Here is a 19,110-nt window from a genome sequence, read left to right on the forward strand (position 1 = left end):
GGGATGCTTTCACTATGGCTATGAATTAAAATGTTCAGATGAGTAATAATCCAGAATGAAAGGGTGATGGGAACATAGAAGGAAAATTAAGAGGCTCTGAGAAAGAGCATGCTGTTTCTCTAAATATTTGGGATATCAAGAAAAAATTTCTTTCTTGCCTGTTATATAAACAAGGTAGAAATGACTTCTATTTCCCCGTGATCTCTGAAACACCGACCTTTAGAAAAAAGCCTACTGACTAATTTTTTAACATCTGCACATTTGAGTTGTAGACTCACAGAAACATAAAGGCTCCTGATACAAGGACAATATCAACAAGTGCACAGTAGTATCATTCCACTTTCCCTATGGTCCTCCATAGGAAAAGGCATATTGTGGTACTACAGGTGACTTTTGCCTTATGTTTGTTTTTTCTTTTGCTCTAGCACATTCCTCCTACCCTGGAGTCTCTTACCCGGTCCACCTTACTGTGCCTGTCAGCCATCGGAATGATCTCCTACGCCACTCCATGGTTTCTTGTTGCTCTTGTGCCTCTCGGGATTGCGTTTTATTTCATTCAGAAATACTTCAGAGTTGCTTCCAAGTACGTATTAAAAAACTGTCCTGAAAATTCCTTCTAAAAAACTTGTACATAAGAATTGTGATGGAATGTGAGGTTATAGGAGCTAGTATAAGGGGAAAACAGCCACGGCATCCTGCTTTTGATCCTGAGGTATGAGTTTGACACATACATTGGAGGGTGTTTTCTGCTGACCTGACTACAAGTTGGGGTATTTGGGGAAGTAACACTAGTGATGTCACTTTTGTACACTGTTAGCTATAGAGTCGATGAGCATGAAGTTTGTTAAGCAACTGAGCCAGCTCGCATCTGGTCAAAGCTCCTCTTTGACCTTTTGAGGGTTAGTAGAGAATGGAAAACAACTTCCTGGATTAACGTCAGTCACAGCTTTTTCTTCATATTGGGAAAAAAACTGCACAGAAAGTCATTTCCACTGTACAGCAACATTTCATGTTCAGAATGGTTTGCTGGCTATAAAGAGTATACTTTTTCAGCAAAAAGAGTGTCATGATTTCTTAGAGTCATGTTTCTAGTGCTAAATCCATTACATAATTTAGTAAAATATCTTAAGCAAGCCATTCAAAGTTTTTTCTTAAATCCAATCAGTCATGTTTCTTTTTTTTTTTTTTATCAGCCAGATTTCTGGGTGGATTTACTCCACTTTCTGATGCTTAAAAGCACCCGTTAAGGTGCCTGCTGACCTGCAGGGAGACCAAAATAACCTACCGTCATTAGCAGCTGTCACTTCTGTCCCTGTCTTTGCAGGATGCACATAGTAAAGCATTAACTGCTGTTTGGTAGCATCCAATTAAGAGACATGGTGATTTTCAACTGAGCGTTCCAGTACAGCTGGGTTCATGGACAATACTCTTATTTAGTCAGTTATTCCCCTTAAATCAATGGAGTCGGAGGGGCACAGAGAAACATATCAATAATTTAGCTTCACTTCAGCCTACTTTTCATCAACTTTCCTCAGAATTTCCAAGGAGATTTATTCATAAGAAAACTCTATAATCAGAATTCACAAAACAGTAATGTTTCATTCTGAAATAATTTGCTTAAATTCTCCGAGATTTTTCAGAAACCTTGTTCTCTCCCCAGCAGGTTTCCAAACTAATGCTATACATGGCAGTACACCAGGTCTCAAGGTGGCTAAGGAATCAGGACACCTGGTTTTCATTCTTAAATGCATTATGGTCTTCCAAGTGTCACCCTGTCCTGCTACACATAGCAGTGCATGCTGTTTAAACTTCTTATTTAAAATACACAAGAGTAGGCAAAATCTGATATATTAGACCCCAGGGAAATACTACAGTTTCTATCTGTGATTTTATATGTGAGAGTAAAGTCTCCATCTGTCTCCAAACTTGGTTTTCCCACATGCTGTACCAATAGCCATACCACACAAGCTAGCGAGAAGCTGATCACCCCTGTAGGTCAACACACGCACACACACACACATGCACCCGTTGGCTCTGCAATTGCTGATCTTCTGCAAGTCCATAACTACCTCATTCATTTTATTCCCTTACAGTTTTCTGGGAAAATCTGTATCAGCAAGTGCTTTTTTTTTAATCTGTTTAATTTAAACTTTTAAAAATCACTTGTGAAGCATCCAGGGTTGACTTGTGTTCTTTCAATACCAGAAATTAATAAATCCAATTTTTTTCTAGAAAAAATAGTCTTGGGAAATGTAGGGTGAAGAAATATCTTCAGCCAGTATTTATAACTCACTTGCGTGCAGTACTTTCTAGGCACATAAGCTTCACTAATTTTTAGAAATGCAAATATTTACAGTATTTCTTGCAGCACTTTGACTCTCTGTTGTATTTTCCATTACATCTCTCAAAAACTTCTGTGTACTTTCCATCATAAATTTGAAAGAGAGGATATTTATCACCAAAACATAAGCAGCAAATTAAGTAAGTTCTATATACTGTAACATCCAGCATCATGGAGCACTTATTTCTCCTGGCCTATCTAATTGAGTGTACAAACATAGTAGGATTTTAATAAAGAGTTTAAATATCTGATGATCTGGCCTCTCTTCTGTTTATACAACTGGCTGCTATGCCAATGGCAGAGTGTTACAGAAAGATGTATTTGTGGTTTGGAAAATGTTACGGTTTCAGGAGACTGGAACTTTTTAGACTTAAATATCATTGCTCCATGCAGGTCTTGAAAATGCCATTGCTGAATAATTAAGAAAATTTCTCATTCATATTATTTCTCTGTCAGTGCTGTCTCTATTTCAACCAATGTGATAATGTTAACACTACAAATAGAAGGCCTGCTATAGTTTGTTATATTTTATGTTCAGCATGTCATGGTACTTACAGATCTCAAAAAAAGGCAAAGTTTAAAGGGAAAGGCACCCTTTTTGTTAGGCCAGTTGATACAGTTGCAATAAAATAGATGAACTTGCAGGTACACAAACTCTATTTTATACCTGATGTAAGAGCCACAGTTGAAAATCAACTGTTCTGAATTTAAGTTAATTATATTAATTACATTAATAAATTAGAATGTTTGAGAATAAAAGGTAGTTAGGATCTGGCTAAAATGGACAGCAGTTTTTTATCCAGGAGAGGTGTGATAATGTCATTATCGCTATGGGACAAAGAGAAGCTTAGCTGTGACCAAAAGCTAGATCTGTGGGGGTGGCCGGAAGATGATTCAAAGGCTTCTATGGCAAAAGAGAAATGTGATATTCCCATGTCAGTGTCTTTATATACTATAGAAATACTATTTTGTGTGATCCTGAAAAGAATATGTGCAATACATAAAATGTCTATTCTTGTCTGTTATGCAGTAAAATTTCTACAGACACGGATGTTTACATTGTAATGGCTGCCTGTTGTTTTTCATACCCACAGGGACCTCCAGGAACTTGATGACAGCACCCAGCTACCTTTACTCTGTCACTTCTCTGAGACAGCTGAAGGCCTTACCACCATCAGAGCATTCAGGTCCGTAAAACAGATTATTAGAGAGAGTCTTGGATTCTGCTCTGGCCCGTGCAGCTTGTTGGACCATGCCTGAGAGCAAATGATTGGATTTGGTAGACTTTAGTTAAGCTGTCTCAAAATAGAGAAGACATTTTTATTTTCCTGTTGCTTTGCCATGTCTCTAAATGCTTGTGCATATTTTCAGTAACACACTAATTTATCTGTATTCGTTTTCCACTGAATTAAAGGTGATGACTTCTTTAGGATACAGTATTTAAACTTTTAAGGTGTTTAGTTTAACCATGCCTTACTTGGACAGCAGGGAGCTCTCCTTTGCCAGGCAGGCACAGGCATCACTCCTTCAAACCCCTCTGCTATATCCTACAAGCTGTGCTATCCAAGTGCCCTGAATAATTTCTGTATTTAACACACTGCTCAGGCAGGGAAACATCATTATAGTACTCTACAGCTGAAAGCCAGTATGCAACTAGAGGGACTTTCCAAGAAAACTATGGCAGAACATAACTTGATATTAATAGTGTAAAACCTAGTCTTGTCAATCAAAACCAAAAAATAAATTCCAGAAGATTCAGAGAATTTTTCCAACTTTCCATGCATTTTTTTTTTCTACTTACTACATGAAATATAGATCAATTTCTCCTTGTACCTTCACTACATTACAGCTGGCATGAGTCTGTCAAAGTGCCAGCTTGGTGTTGACCCCAGTCAACATAACTTGCACTCATTCTGTACACTGTAGAATTTCAAACTGGTGTTTCACACTGCACTGCTATTTACATGTGTATCTGATCAGCTTAAGAGTGCTTCATCACTTCAAGCTAGCTGTAGGACCTAGGCTATTAGTTCAGAGTGCTGCGGTAAGGACTGCGGCAGGACAAGCAAAAATGTTGCTGTGTTGAAGAGGCGTGAGCCAGTGGTCAACAAGAAATGCTGTAACAAGCTTCATCAACCACAATGGTGTATTGAAACATTAAGTCATAATTAAGGCCCGATGCTGATGTATGCTGAGTGCTTCTTGGGAGGTTCAGAGTGGCCTTTCATCACGTTATCTCCTGAGAAAGATGAAGGAGCTTAGCACTTCTTGGGAGTCGTTCAACTCTCCTTTACCTTACAAAACAGCAATGTGGGCTTGGATGGCAGAGAGCAAAAGGCAGCCCTAGGACAGGACTAGGCATTGAGTTTTCTAGGATCTCTGGTGCTAATCAAAGCCATTTCATTTCCCTGTCTGTTCTCCACTGTCAACCAAACCTGAAGTCTCCAGCATTTTTTGTCAGCAAGCTTGTATTTACTAATAGTCCTGTTAGTCATTCTCTGTGGTTTAAGTTCAGTATGTTCCAGGATAAAATAGAGCAGGCCCTCATATAACTTACCACAAAGTAGCACAGTTGGATCAGAAAGCAATTTCAGTGACCTTTGCTGTTTGTCATCTGACAGGACAAAATTCTAAAACTGCCCAGAAGATGAGCTGGACATGGATGAAAAGATACAGATTGAGCATGTCAGATTTTCCATTAGGAAAACAGGAGTTTCACTGCCAGAAAGGCAGATGAGCAGAGTATTCAGTGCATCTTTGCTCCTCCCCGCGTCATTACTGTTACCAGTTGTTTTGAGGAGGTTGCTTGCCATGTTTACAAGCTGTGCAGAGGGAAATAAACTATCAGTGAGAAAAGGGGAAAAAAAAAAAAAAAGAGGTTTCTGGCAGAACAGGGGTTACAGGTGCTTCACAGCAGGGCCCTGAGACTTTGAAATGGAAGAGCTTGCCATGATAAAACAGACAACAAGCTGCTGAATGGAGTTTGGCTAGTTTATTCAAGTGAGGGTATTTAACAGACAGTAGAATACAAAACAACGAAATTGTTTCCATCTGACTGCAGGTCATACCTGAAGTACTGCAAGGCACCGTGAATTTAATACACTAGTGCCAAAAGAGATTTCCCCCTCCCTCCCCAAAGCGTACCGCCGCTCTTAGGTGCTCTGACATCCTTGCACTGGTTTTTAAACATGACGGGCATTACGTGGGGGGAGAGAGAAACAAGTGACAGGGGAGGTAACACCGCTCATTTCTGTAATTCAGAAATGATCGATAGCTCTCCCTGATTGTAGCTGTCCGAGTTGCTCAGGCAATGTGTGACTGGCTGAGAAAACTGCTGAGCTGAGTAGCTGAAAGGTATTGATCCACTGATCAATCTGTAGTCTACATTAGTTGAAGCCTTAGGGATGTCACTCCCGTTGAAGACTCCTGCAGCTGGCCAGGTAATCAGATTACCAAAATCAGATTTTAAGCTGACAGGTGAGCCCTCTGCTCTTGCTAGTGGTTTGTGAAGCCGAAGAGATGGGCCACGGCAGCACTCACCTGTGAGAGGACTGGAGGGTGGCAGCAGCAGCAGCCGCAGTCCACAGCTATAAAAGCAGATATGCTCTGGGAAGTAAAACCTGTCCCTAGCACCCTGGCATTGCAGTCTCTTGGAGGGGACAGGCTTTGATGCAAAATCTAGTCCAATATAATTGCTTGTTGAACAAAATCCTCCCCGTTGTACATGTAGCTCTTCCTGGTTAAGGAGAGTCCTGGCAGCAGGTACAGGTCCTTAGGGAAGAGTTTTTAACCCAAAGTTTGGCAAAGGGAGAAGGACAAAACGTTTTGGTTTTGCAGGGAGGGAAGGGAGAGAGGAGTTTAATGCTTCATCCTTTTGTGTATGAGTGAGTAATGTGTTGTAATATAACAACTTTGCTCTTGGCAGGCACGAAGCCAGATTTAAACAACGTATGCTGGAACTAACGGACACGAACAACATTGCCTACTTATTTCTATCGGCTGCCAACAGATGGCTGGAGGTCAGGACGGTACGTTCAGTTTAGTCCCAGCCATGGTTTTGAAACCTTGGAAGCAAACAGAGACTTTGCCTGATGCCGAGAAGATAATAACGAGAATTAATCTCGCAATGAGATTATACGCACTGTTCCTTAAAATAGATCAGGATTGTTTATGTTAAACCCATAGGGTTTTTTCAGCTTTCTTGGCCAGGAGCAAGAAAATACAAGTCTCCCTCATCTTTTGCTGTTGTGATGTCTAGCGTCTGAAGAGTGCAAGAACAAACATTTACGTAACTTGAAATAAGGCTTTCTCTGCTACTGTGCAGCATCTGCAGACCTGCTGCAGCAGGAATTACTTTCAAAGCAGAGCATGGCTTTTAAGTAGTTTTGTGAACTGTGCCATCATTCTGCTAGGGCTGTTTTAGGCACCATTGAGCTTCCAGGTCCTGAGGTATCTCTCCAGCAACAGGTTTTATGGCACAGCTGTAATGTAGAGCCCCCATTTGCAGTGCCCTTACTGCAGCTGTGAGTCCATACTGTGCGATTTACAGTACTGTTCAATATCACAAAAGGTGGCAGAATTAGACTCCAACTGAAAAACAAATGACAGTAGGGCACAACGCAGCCAGTGCCAGTCAGACAGGCTCCTGGCTTTTATGGGGGCTCTCCAGGGACAGCATATGAGGAGGTTCCCTGATTTGCAAGGCAAGAAGAGGCAAGCAAAATTTGTGATTTCCTCATTTATCCGACACTAAAAGAGCAGGGAATAAACAGAGCAGTGACCTGATTCTGCTAGACACAAATAGTAACAGGCATGACTAATGCTCACTTCAAAGGCTGTATCCTTACCTTAATTTCCTGGTACGCTGGCGGAGCAGCAAAGTTTTGCTCCATTTCTTATTATGGCACAGCTTTCCCTCTTGCATGAAGCTTTCAGCTTCCTACAGCATCCAAGATCAAGCTGAACTTGCTTCCAATTCAAAGACAGATAAATAACAGAGCAACAACCAATCCTGGAATAAACTGTGGCAATGCCTGCTAATGTCTCACAGTCTTAGACTTGCTTACACGCAGAATGAATTTGATCCAAGAATATGCATCGCTTCATCATAGCATTAGAAACAATGTGGTTACGCCAAGGAATAGTTTATTTAGCTCTGCCTAATGCCACAGTGGTACTAATATTGCTCAAAACCTTGTAGGCTTTAATAGCAACTGTGAAGTCCTGTCCCAACTGCTGATTGAGACTCGAGACCATTGTGCTCCTACTTGCCTGTAGATGTTAATTTTGAATCTCTCATCTGCTCATCAACACTTTTTACAGACAGATGAACTAGGCAGCCCTCATTTCAGATCTCAGAGGGAAAGATTCCAGGCAGGATATTATCAGACAGGAGGAAAAAAATGGATGGAAAATGCTAACCCTGTAATCCAAAGTAAATATAATGCAGGGAGCAGTGGGAGACCGGGAATACCAGCAGTCTCATGAATCAGGCACCTTGACAACTACATGAGATCACATGTGCCATTCACTTCAGAACTGAGGTAGACATCAGGAAGATGGGTTCAAGCTCCTGCAAAGCTTGTGAGAAGTCAGATCTCTCTAATACAGCCTACACAGCAATTTCTGTAAAGCAAGTCATCACCATGCAACAGAACTGAGAACCTTCAGGTATCTACCACAGAGTCACTCTGAAACTCAAAGTGCTGTGTCAGGAGCAAGGCTTAGTAGCTCATTTGCAGCATCACAACCTCACAGCTATACTCCTTTCAGAGTCCACACTACCGACACCCACATGGTGTTTCACTGCAGGCTGTGAGTGCATAGCAGGCTTGGGGATGCCTTCAAAATGCACAGTGTCCCATTGCATGATGTAGACACTTTATGTCAGCCTGCCCACTTGTGCCCATAAAACATGTGCACTACCTGTATAAATTCTACCAAAATTCTTCATGGACTTTGTGAAGTCACTGATACTTCCCTTTTTTGGGGAGGCAAACCCATGTTTGAGAAGACCTGAAGGAGAGTGGAGAGTGGAATTGATTTGGTTTAGTGGTAGGAATTAGGGGTGTCAGTATTATGCCATTCTCATGATTTTTTTTTTATGTGCTTATTAGATTTTTTGATACCTGCTGGTTTTGGGGTGGCCACAACCAGACACCCTAGCCCGACTGGTTTTGCAGAAAATACTGGCCTGTTTCACTTGTGTTCAGCAAGTTCCTTTAGCGTGTTTCAGGTTGGGCACCAAACCCCCTGACCTTTTCCAGGAAAAACAGCTCAGGAATTAAGGACTAGGTGTCATTATAGAAATAAACCTTAGTAAAGCAAATGTGCTCTGTATCTGAAGAAATATTCTTGTTGCTTCGTTTTAACGTTGTCTAGAACCTTTCTCTCCCTCTCTCGTTCCAGGATTACCTTGGTGCTTGCATAGTTCTGACTGCGGCCGTCACTTCAATCACTGAAGGGCCTAACTCGGGGTTTGTGGGGCTAGGTCTCCTGTACGCTCTGACAGTATGTACCAAAGCAAAGCCTAAGAACTTTCAGACCAATGTATTAATTTTATGATATTTTTAAAAATACATATACATGGTTATCTTCCAGCTTTCTTAATCTTGAAAAAAACAGTCTTGCAAATAATGGATTTGAGCCAAAGTTGAGAGAGTTCAGGGCAACTTGGACTTGCTTCAGGTTTTATGAGCCAATTAAAAAAACACAACCATTCCCAGGCCCTGCGTGCTCCCAAGCAGAGCAGGAAAATTAAAAATGCGTAAGAGGACCTGCTGTGCATTCTGTTTTGCACAACACAGTGTTGGTTCCGCCTGTATATGGCAAAACCTGCCAGAAAATACTATCCCACAGACTGTCATAACCTGGGTAATGTTTAACCAAAGACCAAATGAAATGATTGCTGAAGGACCAGAAATGCCAGTTCTACCTTTGGAAGGAAACTACTCAGATGCCCAATATTGTCCACGAAATTCTGAATGGATTTGGGGATTGGGACCTTCAGGGCTGGTAGGCATGGTTCATCATGACAGGTAGCAGTAGGACAGCGGAGGAGCTGGGGTTAGGAACGATGAGATCTTGGTGGGACACTAGCCGGTTCATTTTAACTCTATTGTTAGCCCTAAGCTATTTGAGCTGAGTCATGGAGAAGGAACAGTGTTTCGGCGTAGCAGGCTATAGGAGAGTTGGAGAGTGCATCATGAGCATAGAGTCAGTACAATCAACATAGAGAGCTGAAATATCACTGAATTAACCACAAGAGTGGGGACAAAAAGAGGATGAGGATAACAGCAGGAAGAATTTTTGAAACCATGGTTGGCATGGCAAAAAAATGGCTGGTTTACAGCACTGGTATGAGGGAGGGGTATGGGTATGGGTCTTATGCTGAGATCTGTCTTTGCATGTAAATGCTGGCGAGCCTATGGTTACAACAGAAAGTTCTGGGCAGCTGCCTTAGCATGGCCTTAGATCCCCTTCGTGCCGCTGTTGCAGCAGTGTGAGAATCTGCCAGCAACTGAGAATCAGTCCCAGTGCTTCAACTTCACTCTGAAAACATTCCTGGTAATCCTGCTTCATTAGCAGAGATCTGGAAGCGCCAAGATGTCTGCATCATCTTTGGCTTTGTATTTAGTCTGTATTTGCAAACACAGCATTAGTGTAAATTAGTGCTGAAGTCCGGCGTAGCAGAGGAAAAAATGCTGTAGTCACCAAGTGATTACCTGTCTCTCTCCTGCCCCACAATAACACTGATGAAACTTTGAATGCTGTTGGATCATCACCTGTGTCCCCTGACACTCGGTTTTGTATCATTTCTCTTTGGAGCTACGAGGGGGCTGATGTTCGGACCTGGATGAGAGCAAACTGTTTGTATCAACATTGTGTTTACAGTAGACATAAGCTTATTCTCTCCCCTTGTCTCCCCCTGTATAAACACTGCCAACTCGCTTGCACAACTGTGATAAAAGTTGAAATAATGGGTAGAGCCTTTGGAATGCCAGGGTCTATTATCAAATCTGTCAGATCTATGATTGCAGCCTGCTACTCTGCAAGCAGCAGTTCTGCAGAGTGTTTAGCTTATCTGTAAATGTACCCATTTCCATAACTTTCTGACTCAAAATCGTGACAGAGAATGAGTGGATTTATGAATAACAAAGAAAATACTTCACACTACCTCCTAGAATAACTCTATTTTAAGGATAAAACAAGCAACTAAATCCTCTAAATTGACAACAAATGCTGTTGCTGAATCTCAGTGAAAATTATTTACTCTATGCCTATTGAATCAGTATTAGGTAAGTGGAAAAGAAGTGGAGCTGGGTGATTTATTCAGAATAAACTTCTTATTTGGCAGATTCGGCAATCTCCCACAAATAAATGACAAAATCTTTCTCTGAATATGTCTGTGTATAGGATGTTTTCACTGTCTAGGTTAAGTTTCTAAACCTTTATTCAGGTATATAAAGTATCTCAATTTTTAAAAGTGCTTGGCAATCAACTGTTCCTAATAAGATCAATTTTTCTTTTTTATATAAGCACTTAAATACAGACTTAGGAATGTTTACGAAATTTTTAGGAAATTGCTTTACAATTTTCAGCCTTAAATAGTCATTCCTGACTAGAGATCAGTTTCTCTAAGCTACTGGGTATTGTCAGACAACTAATTATCAACTATTATCTACTACAAATCATACGTTTGCTATTGATCAAATCCTTTTGATTACAAATGGGAATAAAAACCAAGAAGGAAATACCATTGAGCTGATAACACATTTTTGTCATATATTTCTATGTGAAAAAAACCTCGCATTTTCCACAGAGAGAAATGAATTGTCTAAATATACACAGAAGGAAACAGAAATTAAATGCCCATCAAATCTTTTCAATATATTTGCAAATAGTAAACTCTCTTAATCTTTAGTTGCAGTCTTTGAAAGATTAGAAAATTAAATATTTCCAAACAGTGCTTCCAATTTTGATTTTTTCTGTGTGTGCGTGTGTTTAAAGAAGATACCTTTCAGTACTGATTACTAGATACCGAGAACAAGAGATTCTCTTAATCAGTCACATCTTCAGACTGTAGATACAACCCTTTTCTATTTCTCCTTCAGAAAACAAGGATGAGAATACTGAGCACTAAATTACTATGTCAGGGTTGTTTGTATTGCAGTATGACTGGTGTATTACATATTTGATGCTGTTGCACTGAGTCTAGAATGGTTGTAATGTCATCGAGAGACCCACTGTCCTGAGTCAGGCCAAAGACTTTTACAAATTTATCCAACCTTTATTCTCAAACAGGTAGATGAACAGACAGAAGGCTGAACCCTGTCCTTGTTTTCATTTTGTGATGCAGATAACCAACTATTTGAACTGGGTGGTGAGGAATCTGGCTGATCTGGAGGTACAGATGGGTGCAGTAAAAAAAGTGCACAGCTTCCTGAACATGGAGTCGGAGAACTATGATGGCTATTTGGGTATTGCACTCTAATTTTTTTGGGTTTTTAATGTGGTAATGTGAAAGCATGGTAGACTTGGTCATGCAAAATGTATATGCCTCTTTGGCCAAAATCTGTTCTCATTGACATGTAGGAACTCCCACTGATCTGAATGAAAAGGGTAGCCAAAAGCAGCTAAGAGATATGTAGCCCATGCTACTCAACATAGAACAACCCTACCAAATGCCAGGGAGGCAGAGCATGGCCCTGTGGTACAATCAGAAAGTACCAGGGCACAGTTATAGATGGGATGAACAAAACATCCCTGTAGCTATTCAGAAAACAAAAAAATGGATAAAAATTAGAAATGCATTAACAGTCACATGCTTTGCAGCAAATGAGGTCTACGGGACAGGGGCATGTTGGCAATCAGACCTCAGCAACTCTTCCCTGAACTGCACGTTGCTGTTCATACTCCACGTATTTCAAATTGGCTTTGGTATTTTAGAAGTTCTTGAAGCACAAGGCCAAAATGCTCACAGGTCAGCAAGCTTCCCTGGAAATCTAAGCCCCTTCGTCTGCAGACAAAACCTGTCTGTGTGTTTGCGAATGAGGATGAAACATGAGCTGTGATAATGTCAACAGTTCATGTTGTATGGCAGTAACAACATCCTTCCTTGCGCTGCCCTTCCTATGCCAGTTACTGACCAAAGAACATGTTGACACTGCGCTGACACTATATTCTTCTCTGCTCATTTGGCTTCTCCCCATTTCATTGCCAAGAGCCACTTTAGCATCTTCCCTCTTGTCTTATGTGTCGAGATCTGGAAGCTAAGTGCTAATGTGTCCACCAGGCAGTTCCCAGCTCCCCCTCAGCAGGGAACTGGGACTCCATTTCTCGAGTGGCTTCAGGAAGGTGCCCAGGCAGGAGAAGGGGGAAAAGGGGAATGTCATAAAAGGTGACCCTCTGATAGCATTCGTTTTCATTTGTTTTACTGTTAACTATTTCAGATCCCTCTCAAGTCCCAAAAGACTGGCCCCAAGAAGGGGAAATCAAGATTGAAAATTTGTGTGTTCGATATGAGAACAACCTGAAGCCCGTCCTTAAGCATGTTAAGGCATATATCAAACCAGGACAAAAGGTACTGTGTCAAGCAATTGCCTGTCACCCTCATTCTGGAGCAGATCCTTCCTTAGTGTGTTTCCTCTTCTAAGGTGGCAGAAGAGCAAGAATAACGACAATTTGCAGTGACAGCTATATACATCGCTGGTCCTCTCTGAGATCCCTGGGCATGGGTCAAGAAACTTACACTGATGACATCTTTTTCTTGTCTGGGATCATTTTTCCTTCTAAGACTCCCATTTCTTTCCAAGTCCACCCCCTTTGCATAAAGTGAGCCTAGGTGGCCAGATGATATTAGATGAACACCAGACTGGAACTGAGTAAAAATGCAAGAATAATTCACATTTCAGCATATAGTGTCATTGGAGTCCAAGTCAAAATGCTGAAGTTTCAAAAATGTTCCTGGGACAAGTCCTCACATTGCTGAGAGCCAGAAAAGAGGATTGTGCTTTCAGTGCTCTTTTGTTTTGTCCCTGGTGTCTGCCACCAGCTATTGGGAAGGACCTTTCTAGTCACCAGTAGGGCAGTCCAGTCCAGCTTTCCCAGAAGGACTGCAAGTCTGATGTACAGCTTCCCTCCATAATTAAGTAACATCTTGCTTTCTTTTGCAGGTTGGGATCTGTGGTCGTACTGGCAGTGGCAAGTCATCACTGTCTTTGGCGTTCTTCAGAATGGTAGACATATTTGATGGTTAGTTTTCACTGGAGTACGTTGTCACTCCTGACCTGCTTCCCCTTTATTTCTTCAGAAGAAGCAATGAGGCTTTTTGATAGTTTATATCTTGGCTCTCTGGCTCAGAAGATACCTGATTAGAATTGGGCTTGTTATGCCTCATCCTTCAAAGTACAAAGTGTCCTATTGTGAGTAGCGCTTGGTTGTTCCAGGAAACGTTACGCACAGATTATACTTCTAATTTTTTTTAATCTTTTTTGCGTATGCTCTGACAAAACAATATGCCATTTTTGAGATAGGAGGAAAAAATACGCAACTCTCTGGAGCCTCTAAATTTCTCCCCAAAGAATAACTGCATTAACTTATGATAGCTGTCGAAATATTAGCAGAATAGAAACTAGAACTCAACAAGTCCGTTCCCTTGATATTTATTTTTTATTTTATTGTGGTTTCCCACAACTACAGCAGAAACTGACTAAAGGTTTTGGAAACATTTCACTATGGTTTCACTCCTGCAACATTTCACTCTCCCAGCTAATTGGCATGAACTGGGATGCAGCAATATGCACCCTGTCATTTATAATACATATACATGTGTACTGTTGCGGGAATATAGAAACCTACTGGAGAGTCATCTTTTTGTTTCAAAGATTTCCATGTTTCTAATTTAGCCATTGCACATGGGACATTTGCTAGGAAAACCACAGTAGGATGTGGGAGGATAAGTAAAACTAATGCAGCTAATACTTGCTTTTGTTGTGGTTCTGTGCCTATATGTATAGGTAATAGGTTTCTGATTCATGACTGGGGTTCCTGGACATATAAATAGTGCAAACAAATAATAATAATGTTTGTGGCCAACTTCAAGTTTCCTTCTACTTCAGTCTTCTTTCTGTATCTTTTCTTTGTCTGTTCCTTCTGTACCCCTGATTTTTCCCAATGGGAATGCCTGTCTTTTCCAATCGAGTTCTGTTTATCCTTCATGCACATACCTCTCTCTCTCAGCTAGACCCATATTTGGCCTCCATGTTGGTCCACTTCTGGGTGGAGTCCTGGCTGTAATAAAAGTTACATAACAAGATTTCGAGTAACTTTACTAGAGCCAAGATTTCATTCATGTTGTCCATCTTCGTTCCTTATGTCTCTTATTTCTTTAAATTTGTATGTATGTGTTCCATTTTATTCCCCTACTCTCATTTCTTTCTTTGTTCTTTAGTGTTTCCCTTTTCTTGCCCTCTGTTCAAACTACCTCTCATTTCTCTTCTTTCTTGCTTGGCTGCCCCTCATTACTTTCCCAGTTTCCCAACTCCTCTCTAATTTACTTTTTCCCTTAGGTCGACTCATCTACTCTTTTCTTTTCCTTGAGCACCCTGGCTTCTATCAAAAATCTATTATCCTATTCCTAAGGCATGCCATATTAATTTTTCTCTCATTAGTCCACCTCATCTTCTGCTGTCCCTCTCTCAGGTCCTCATTTGTGAAGAAAAGGAATTGCTTAAGTTTATTCAACCATCAATGCCTCATGCTGAAGTCTTATGACCTGATTCAGACTTTCTGAAAGTCTGAAAACAATTGGACTTTGCACCCTACAGATGAAATCTTGGTTCCTCTGACCATCTAATAAAAGCATAAGACTATTGGTAGTCCAGCTAGGTAGGGATTAGGTCTTTCATTGGAATAAGGCCACACAGAGTAACCTACAAAACGCAGTATCATAACAATTGGAAATGACGGAAGAGGCATATGTGCACAGCTTTGAATATCCATGTATTTGCCAGTTCATGGTTAGGTTCTTAGTCTTGGGAGAGAACTGATGAACGTAATGTTAGGTACTTCCCCGGGAGGAGTGCAGCTGCCCAGTGAAGAATTCCGCAGGGAAACTGCAGAAATGAGCCTGATGAAAATACCCCTTACCACATCCTCATGCAGTTTGCCCTGGCCCATCCCTTCCCCTTAACCTGGAGGAAGTTTCTGTGTCCAGGGAAAGTAAGTGAGGTCAGTAGTTCCTGGCTTTTGTTTGAGGATTCAAGGGAAGAGATTCTTTCTGCCCTTCTCACCCTCTTCTACTTACAGAGCAGCCAAACAGCTTCTCTTGTACGTTTCCCCTGTCTCCCTTGCCTGAATATCAGCAGTTGCCACACCCAGCACATCATAAATCAGATTTTCAGATGAGATCCATATGCTCATTGACCCGAAGTAGTGACTAGAAAAGGAAAAATCCTCTTACTTTACCAAGTATCCCAGCTGTTGCAGCAACTTCTTGTAGGGGAATGAACTACTAGGTTAAGGAGTGATTAATGCGACTGCTTCCAGTAATTTTATGCTAGCAGAACAGTATGTGGCTAATTCACAACCAAATACTCAAATGAAACTGATCTGTAGGAACCAGCACAAATGGTATTAAAATGCCTTGGAGTAGGGCATCGTTTTTGTTTTTCTGATCTGCCTCATTAAAAAGTTAATGCTACCTCATTCCTTCTAGAGTTCCAAGGATACTTTTGGCTCCTGATGTATGGATTGCAGATACATACATACATTATGCAAAACAAATTTTGCACAATCTCAAATTATGTATCTTCTGCAACTGTTAAAGTCAAGAGGAACAGAGAAAGGCATGGGACATATCTGGTTACATAAGTTGCTCTTGCTCTCACTCTGCTTGGTGGTGAAGCTCAGGTTGCCCCATAATAAATTATCCTTCTGTTGCTATCATTAATTACATAGCATGGAAGCCACATATTTCCTTTAAGGGAAGGTGGGGAGAAAAAAAAGAAAGAGAGCAAGGCAACAATGCCACTAGTAAGCTGGGTTCCCTACGTACATTCACCTTCCCCATGTTTATGACATTGCTGAGAGATCGCAGAGACACAGACTCATCCCCTGCAGTCCAGCCCAAATTAGCTGGTTTATCTTTCTGTCTGCCACCTGCAGATCATATGCTTTGTGCAATTCCCTTACATGTCTTCTGCATGTTCTTTCAAACAGGGAGGATAGTGATTGACGGAATAGACATCAGCAAATTGCCTCTTCATACTCTCCGTTCACGACTCTCCATTATTCTCCAGGATCCAATACTGTTCAGCGGCTCCATCCGGTAGGTGTATGCCATCAGGAGGTGACAAACAGCATTGTATGGCATATTTGTGATGGGCACTGTGGAACATGAAGTGATGGAAAAGGGAAGCAACCTTCCTAGCTCAGTCCAATCTATCTACACAGTCTGTCCAAGGGAAGTCAAGTCACATACGTAATGCCAAAATGTTCCTTTGCAGGAGACCTGAATGAAATGTAATTGCAGTAACAAGACTCCTGTTACAATTTTCTTTGCAGCTTTAATTTGGATCCAGAATGCAAGTGCACCGATGACAGACTCTGGGAAGCTTTAGAGATTGCTCAGTTGAAGAACATGGTCAAGTCACTGCCAGGAGGCCTTGGTATGTCTGAACCAAGTCTCTGGGAACATAGGCCAATAATGAAATTATGCATGCATGAGCATGAACATAAATAAACAGATACATGCGATCTTACACTCTAAACCATCATGTAGGAGTTGACAGGCACCTAATGAATATTCTGTCTCTATGCTACAGAGAACATTCTTACTAAAAAGCTGAAGACTAGTCTGGTTTTCCACTCATTGCAGAAAAATCCTGCAGCACCTCCGCATCATAGTGGGGTGACTAGTCAGCAAAGAGTTAAAAAAGAGCAGTTTTACCTCCGCTGCTTCAGCAGAATCTGGCTCTGCCATCAGAGCTGTAGCTCTTGTCTAGAACACTGACAGAGCATTTCCTCATCATTTCAGATCTGGTTTATGAAGGAAACGCACATATTTCCTTCCATATTAAATGTATTTCTATTATTACTTCCTGCAGCCTATCAGATCTGCTAACTATTTGTGCCAACTATTTGTTTAATGATATATTGCTCCTTTCCCAAGAAGCTGTGCCCACTTTTCTTGGTATCACTCCATTCCAGTGCTCAGTCAAGATTATGCTTATTGGCTTTTACAGGGATTTTGCTTGACCCTGGAATAGTGCACAAGCAGAGCTTTCACAGTGCCTACTCAAAATCACTGGGTCCTGACTGTATGCATGTACAGCATTTCAGTGGTGCGACAAAGTAACTGACTTTATTACAGATGCAATGGTCACAGAAGGAGGAGAGAACTTCAGTGTAGGGCAAAGACAGCTCTTCTGTCTGGCCCGAGCCTTTGTCCGCAAGAGTAGCATTCTCATCATGGATGAAGCCACAGCATCTATTGACATGGCCACGGTGAGTACAGCAGTTAGCACCGTTGATGCACGGAATTACTAGGAGAGGAGGCATCATAAGGAGCCATGAGATCTCCTTAGCAAAGAAAACTGACAGCTTTTTTGCTTTTCTCTTGTGTTTAGTTTCAGCTGTTTCTGTTGATGTGTTTTGAGGTTTGATGCCTATGGTGAGGGGAAAAAAGACAAATGTTTTAGAAAATCCCTGCTTTCACCTGTGTGGCATTTAATTACTGAGAATCCGGTGTGCAGATCAGAGATAGTATGGAATGTGATCCTCTCTCTTATGTGCTTGAAGACACATGAATTAAAATGTAAAAGGATGAAGTAATGAAATAAGCCTTTTCCTTTGATAGGAAAACATTTTACAGAAGGTTGTGATGACTGCCTTTGCAGACCGCACAGTTGTAACTATAGCGGTAAGTATCGATGCCAGCAAATGCTCTCTTTCCTCATTCCTCAAGCAGTTAATCTTGCCTTTCACCAGTTTAACATCACTATATAAAACTAAAAACATCACAAAATAAAACTAAAACACAAGGTCAGAATATTCCCAGATACTAGAACAAGTCAAGACACATACTATCAACCTGAAATTTTGTGGTAAAAGCTATCTTGCAAGTGAGCCAAACTTAGACCTGAAGAAGGACTTCATGGGGAACTTCAGCATCTACACTGTCTCCAAGAAAATTTGAAGTCATTCTCACTAAAAAGTTGAAACCAAACCCATGGGTTAGACCATTATTGAAAGTTGCGTCAAAATCTAGATTTTAATTTTGCCTCTGAAGTCTATGCGTGTATAGCGTCTACAATCATGGCACAAATTTATAAAAGGTGGTGAGATTTCAAAAGCTTGTTGGTGTGGTTTCTCAAGTTGGGTTACCTTTTCCTTCAGAATAATAAGTTGGGTTTATGATAAAGGTTTTAAAAATTGAAATCAATGGGAATTGCTCAAAAATTAGTATCTGTTCAACTAAGGTTTTATGATTTCTTTTCCTGTTTTCCTGCCATTTCTAGTGCCCAAAAGTTCCACATACCTGTGCAGGTATGCATGTGTATGTGCATACATACACATGCGTACACACATACATACACACACAGTGTTCCACCTTGTGACAGCAGGCTTACTCAACAAACAGATGTTTTATCCATGAGATAAATATGTGTTTCAACAGCTGTTTAATTTGTTTTGTCTGGAATCTAGTCCTGCGGTTAGAGATTAGAGTTATGCCTCCTGGACTCTGGTTTCAAGTCTGTCGGTGACTA

General features: G+C 41.0%; 1 protein-coding gene across 1 annotated transcript in view; it reads left to right on the forward strand.

The window, feature by feature from the left end:
• The window catches only part of ABCC9 (ATP binding cassette subfamily C member 9), a 69,926-nt gene that overhangs the window by 47,798 nt on the left and 3,018 nt on the right, over positions 1 to 19,110 (forward strand). The window contains exons 28-38 of the mRNA XM_059817155.1: positions 426 to 583; positions 3,436 to 3,528; positions 6,267 to 6,369; positions 8,750 to 8,851; positions 11,700 to 11,820; positions 12,793 to 12,923; positions 13,516 to 13,594; positions 16,562 to 16,670; positions 16,907 to 17,010; positions 17,715 to 17,848; positions 18,201 to 18,263. Coding sequence (XP_059673138.1) covers positions 426 to 583; positions 3,436 to 3,528; positions 6,267 to 6,369; positions 8,750 to 8,851; positions 11,700 to 11,820; positions 12,793 to 12,923; positions 13,516 to 13,594; positions 16,562 to 16,670; positions 16,907 to 17,010; positions 17,715 to 17,848; positions 18,201 to 18,263 — 1,197 coding nt within the window. The remainder of the gene's footprint in view (positions 1 to 425; positions 584 to 3,435; positions 3,529 to 6,266; positions 6,370 to 8,749; positions 8,852 to 11,699; positions 11,821 to 12,792; positions 12,924 to 13,515; positions 13,595 to 16,561; positions 16,671 to 16,906; positions 17,011 to 17,714; positions 17,849 to 18,200; positions 18,264 to 19,110) is intronic.

This window comes from Gavia stellata, chromosome 4 (assembly GCF_030936135.1).
Source record: "Gavia stellata isolate bGavSte3 chromosome 4, bGavSte3.hap2, whole genome shotgun sequence".
Classification (NCBI taxonomy): Eukaryota; Metazoa; Chordata; class Aves; order Gaviiformes; family Gaviidae; genus Gavia; species Gavia stellata.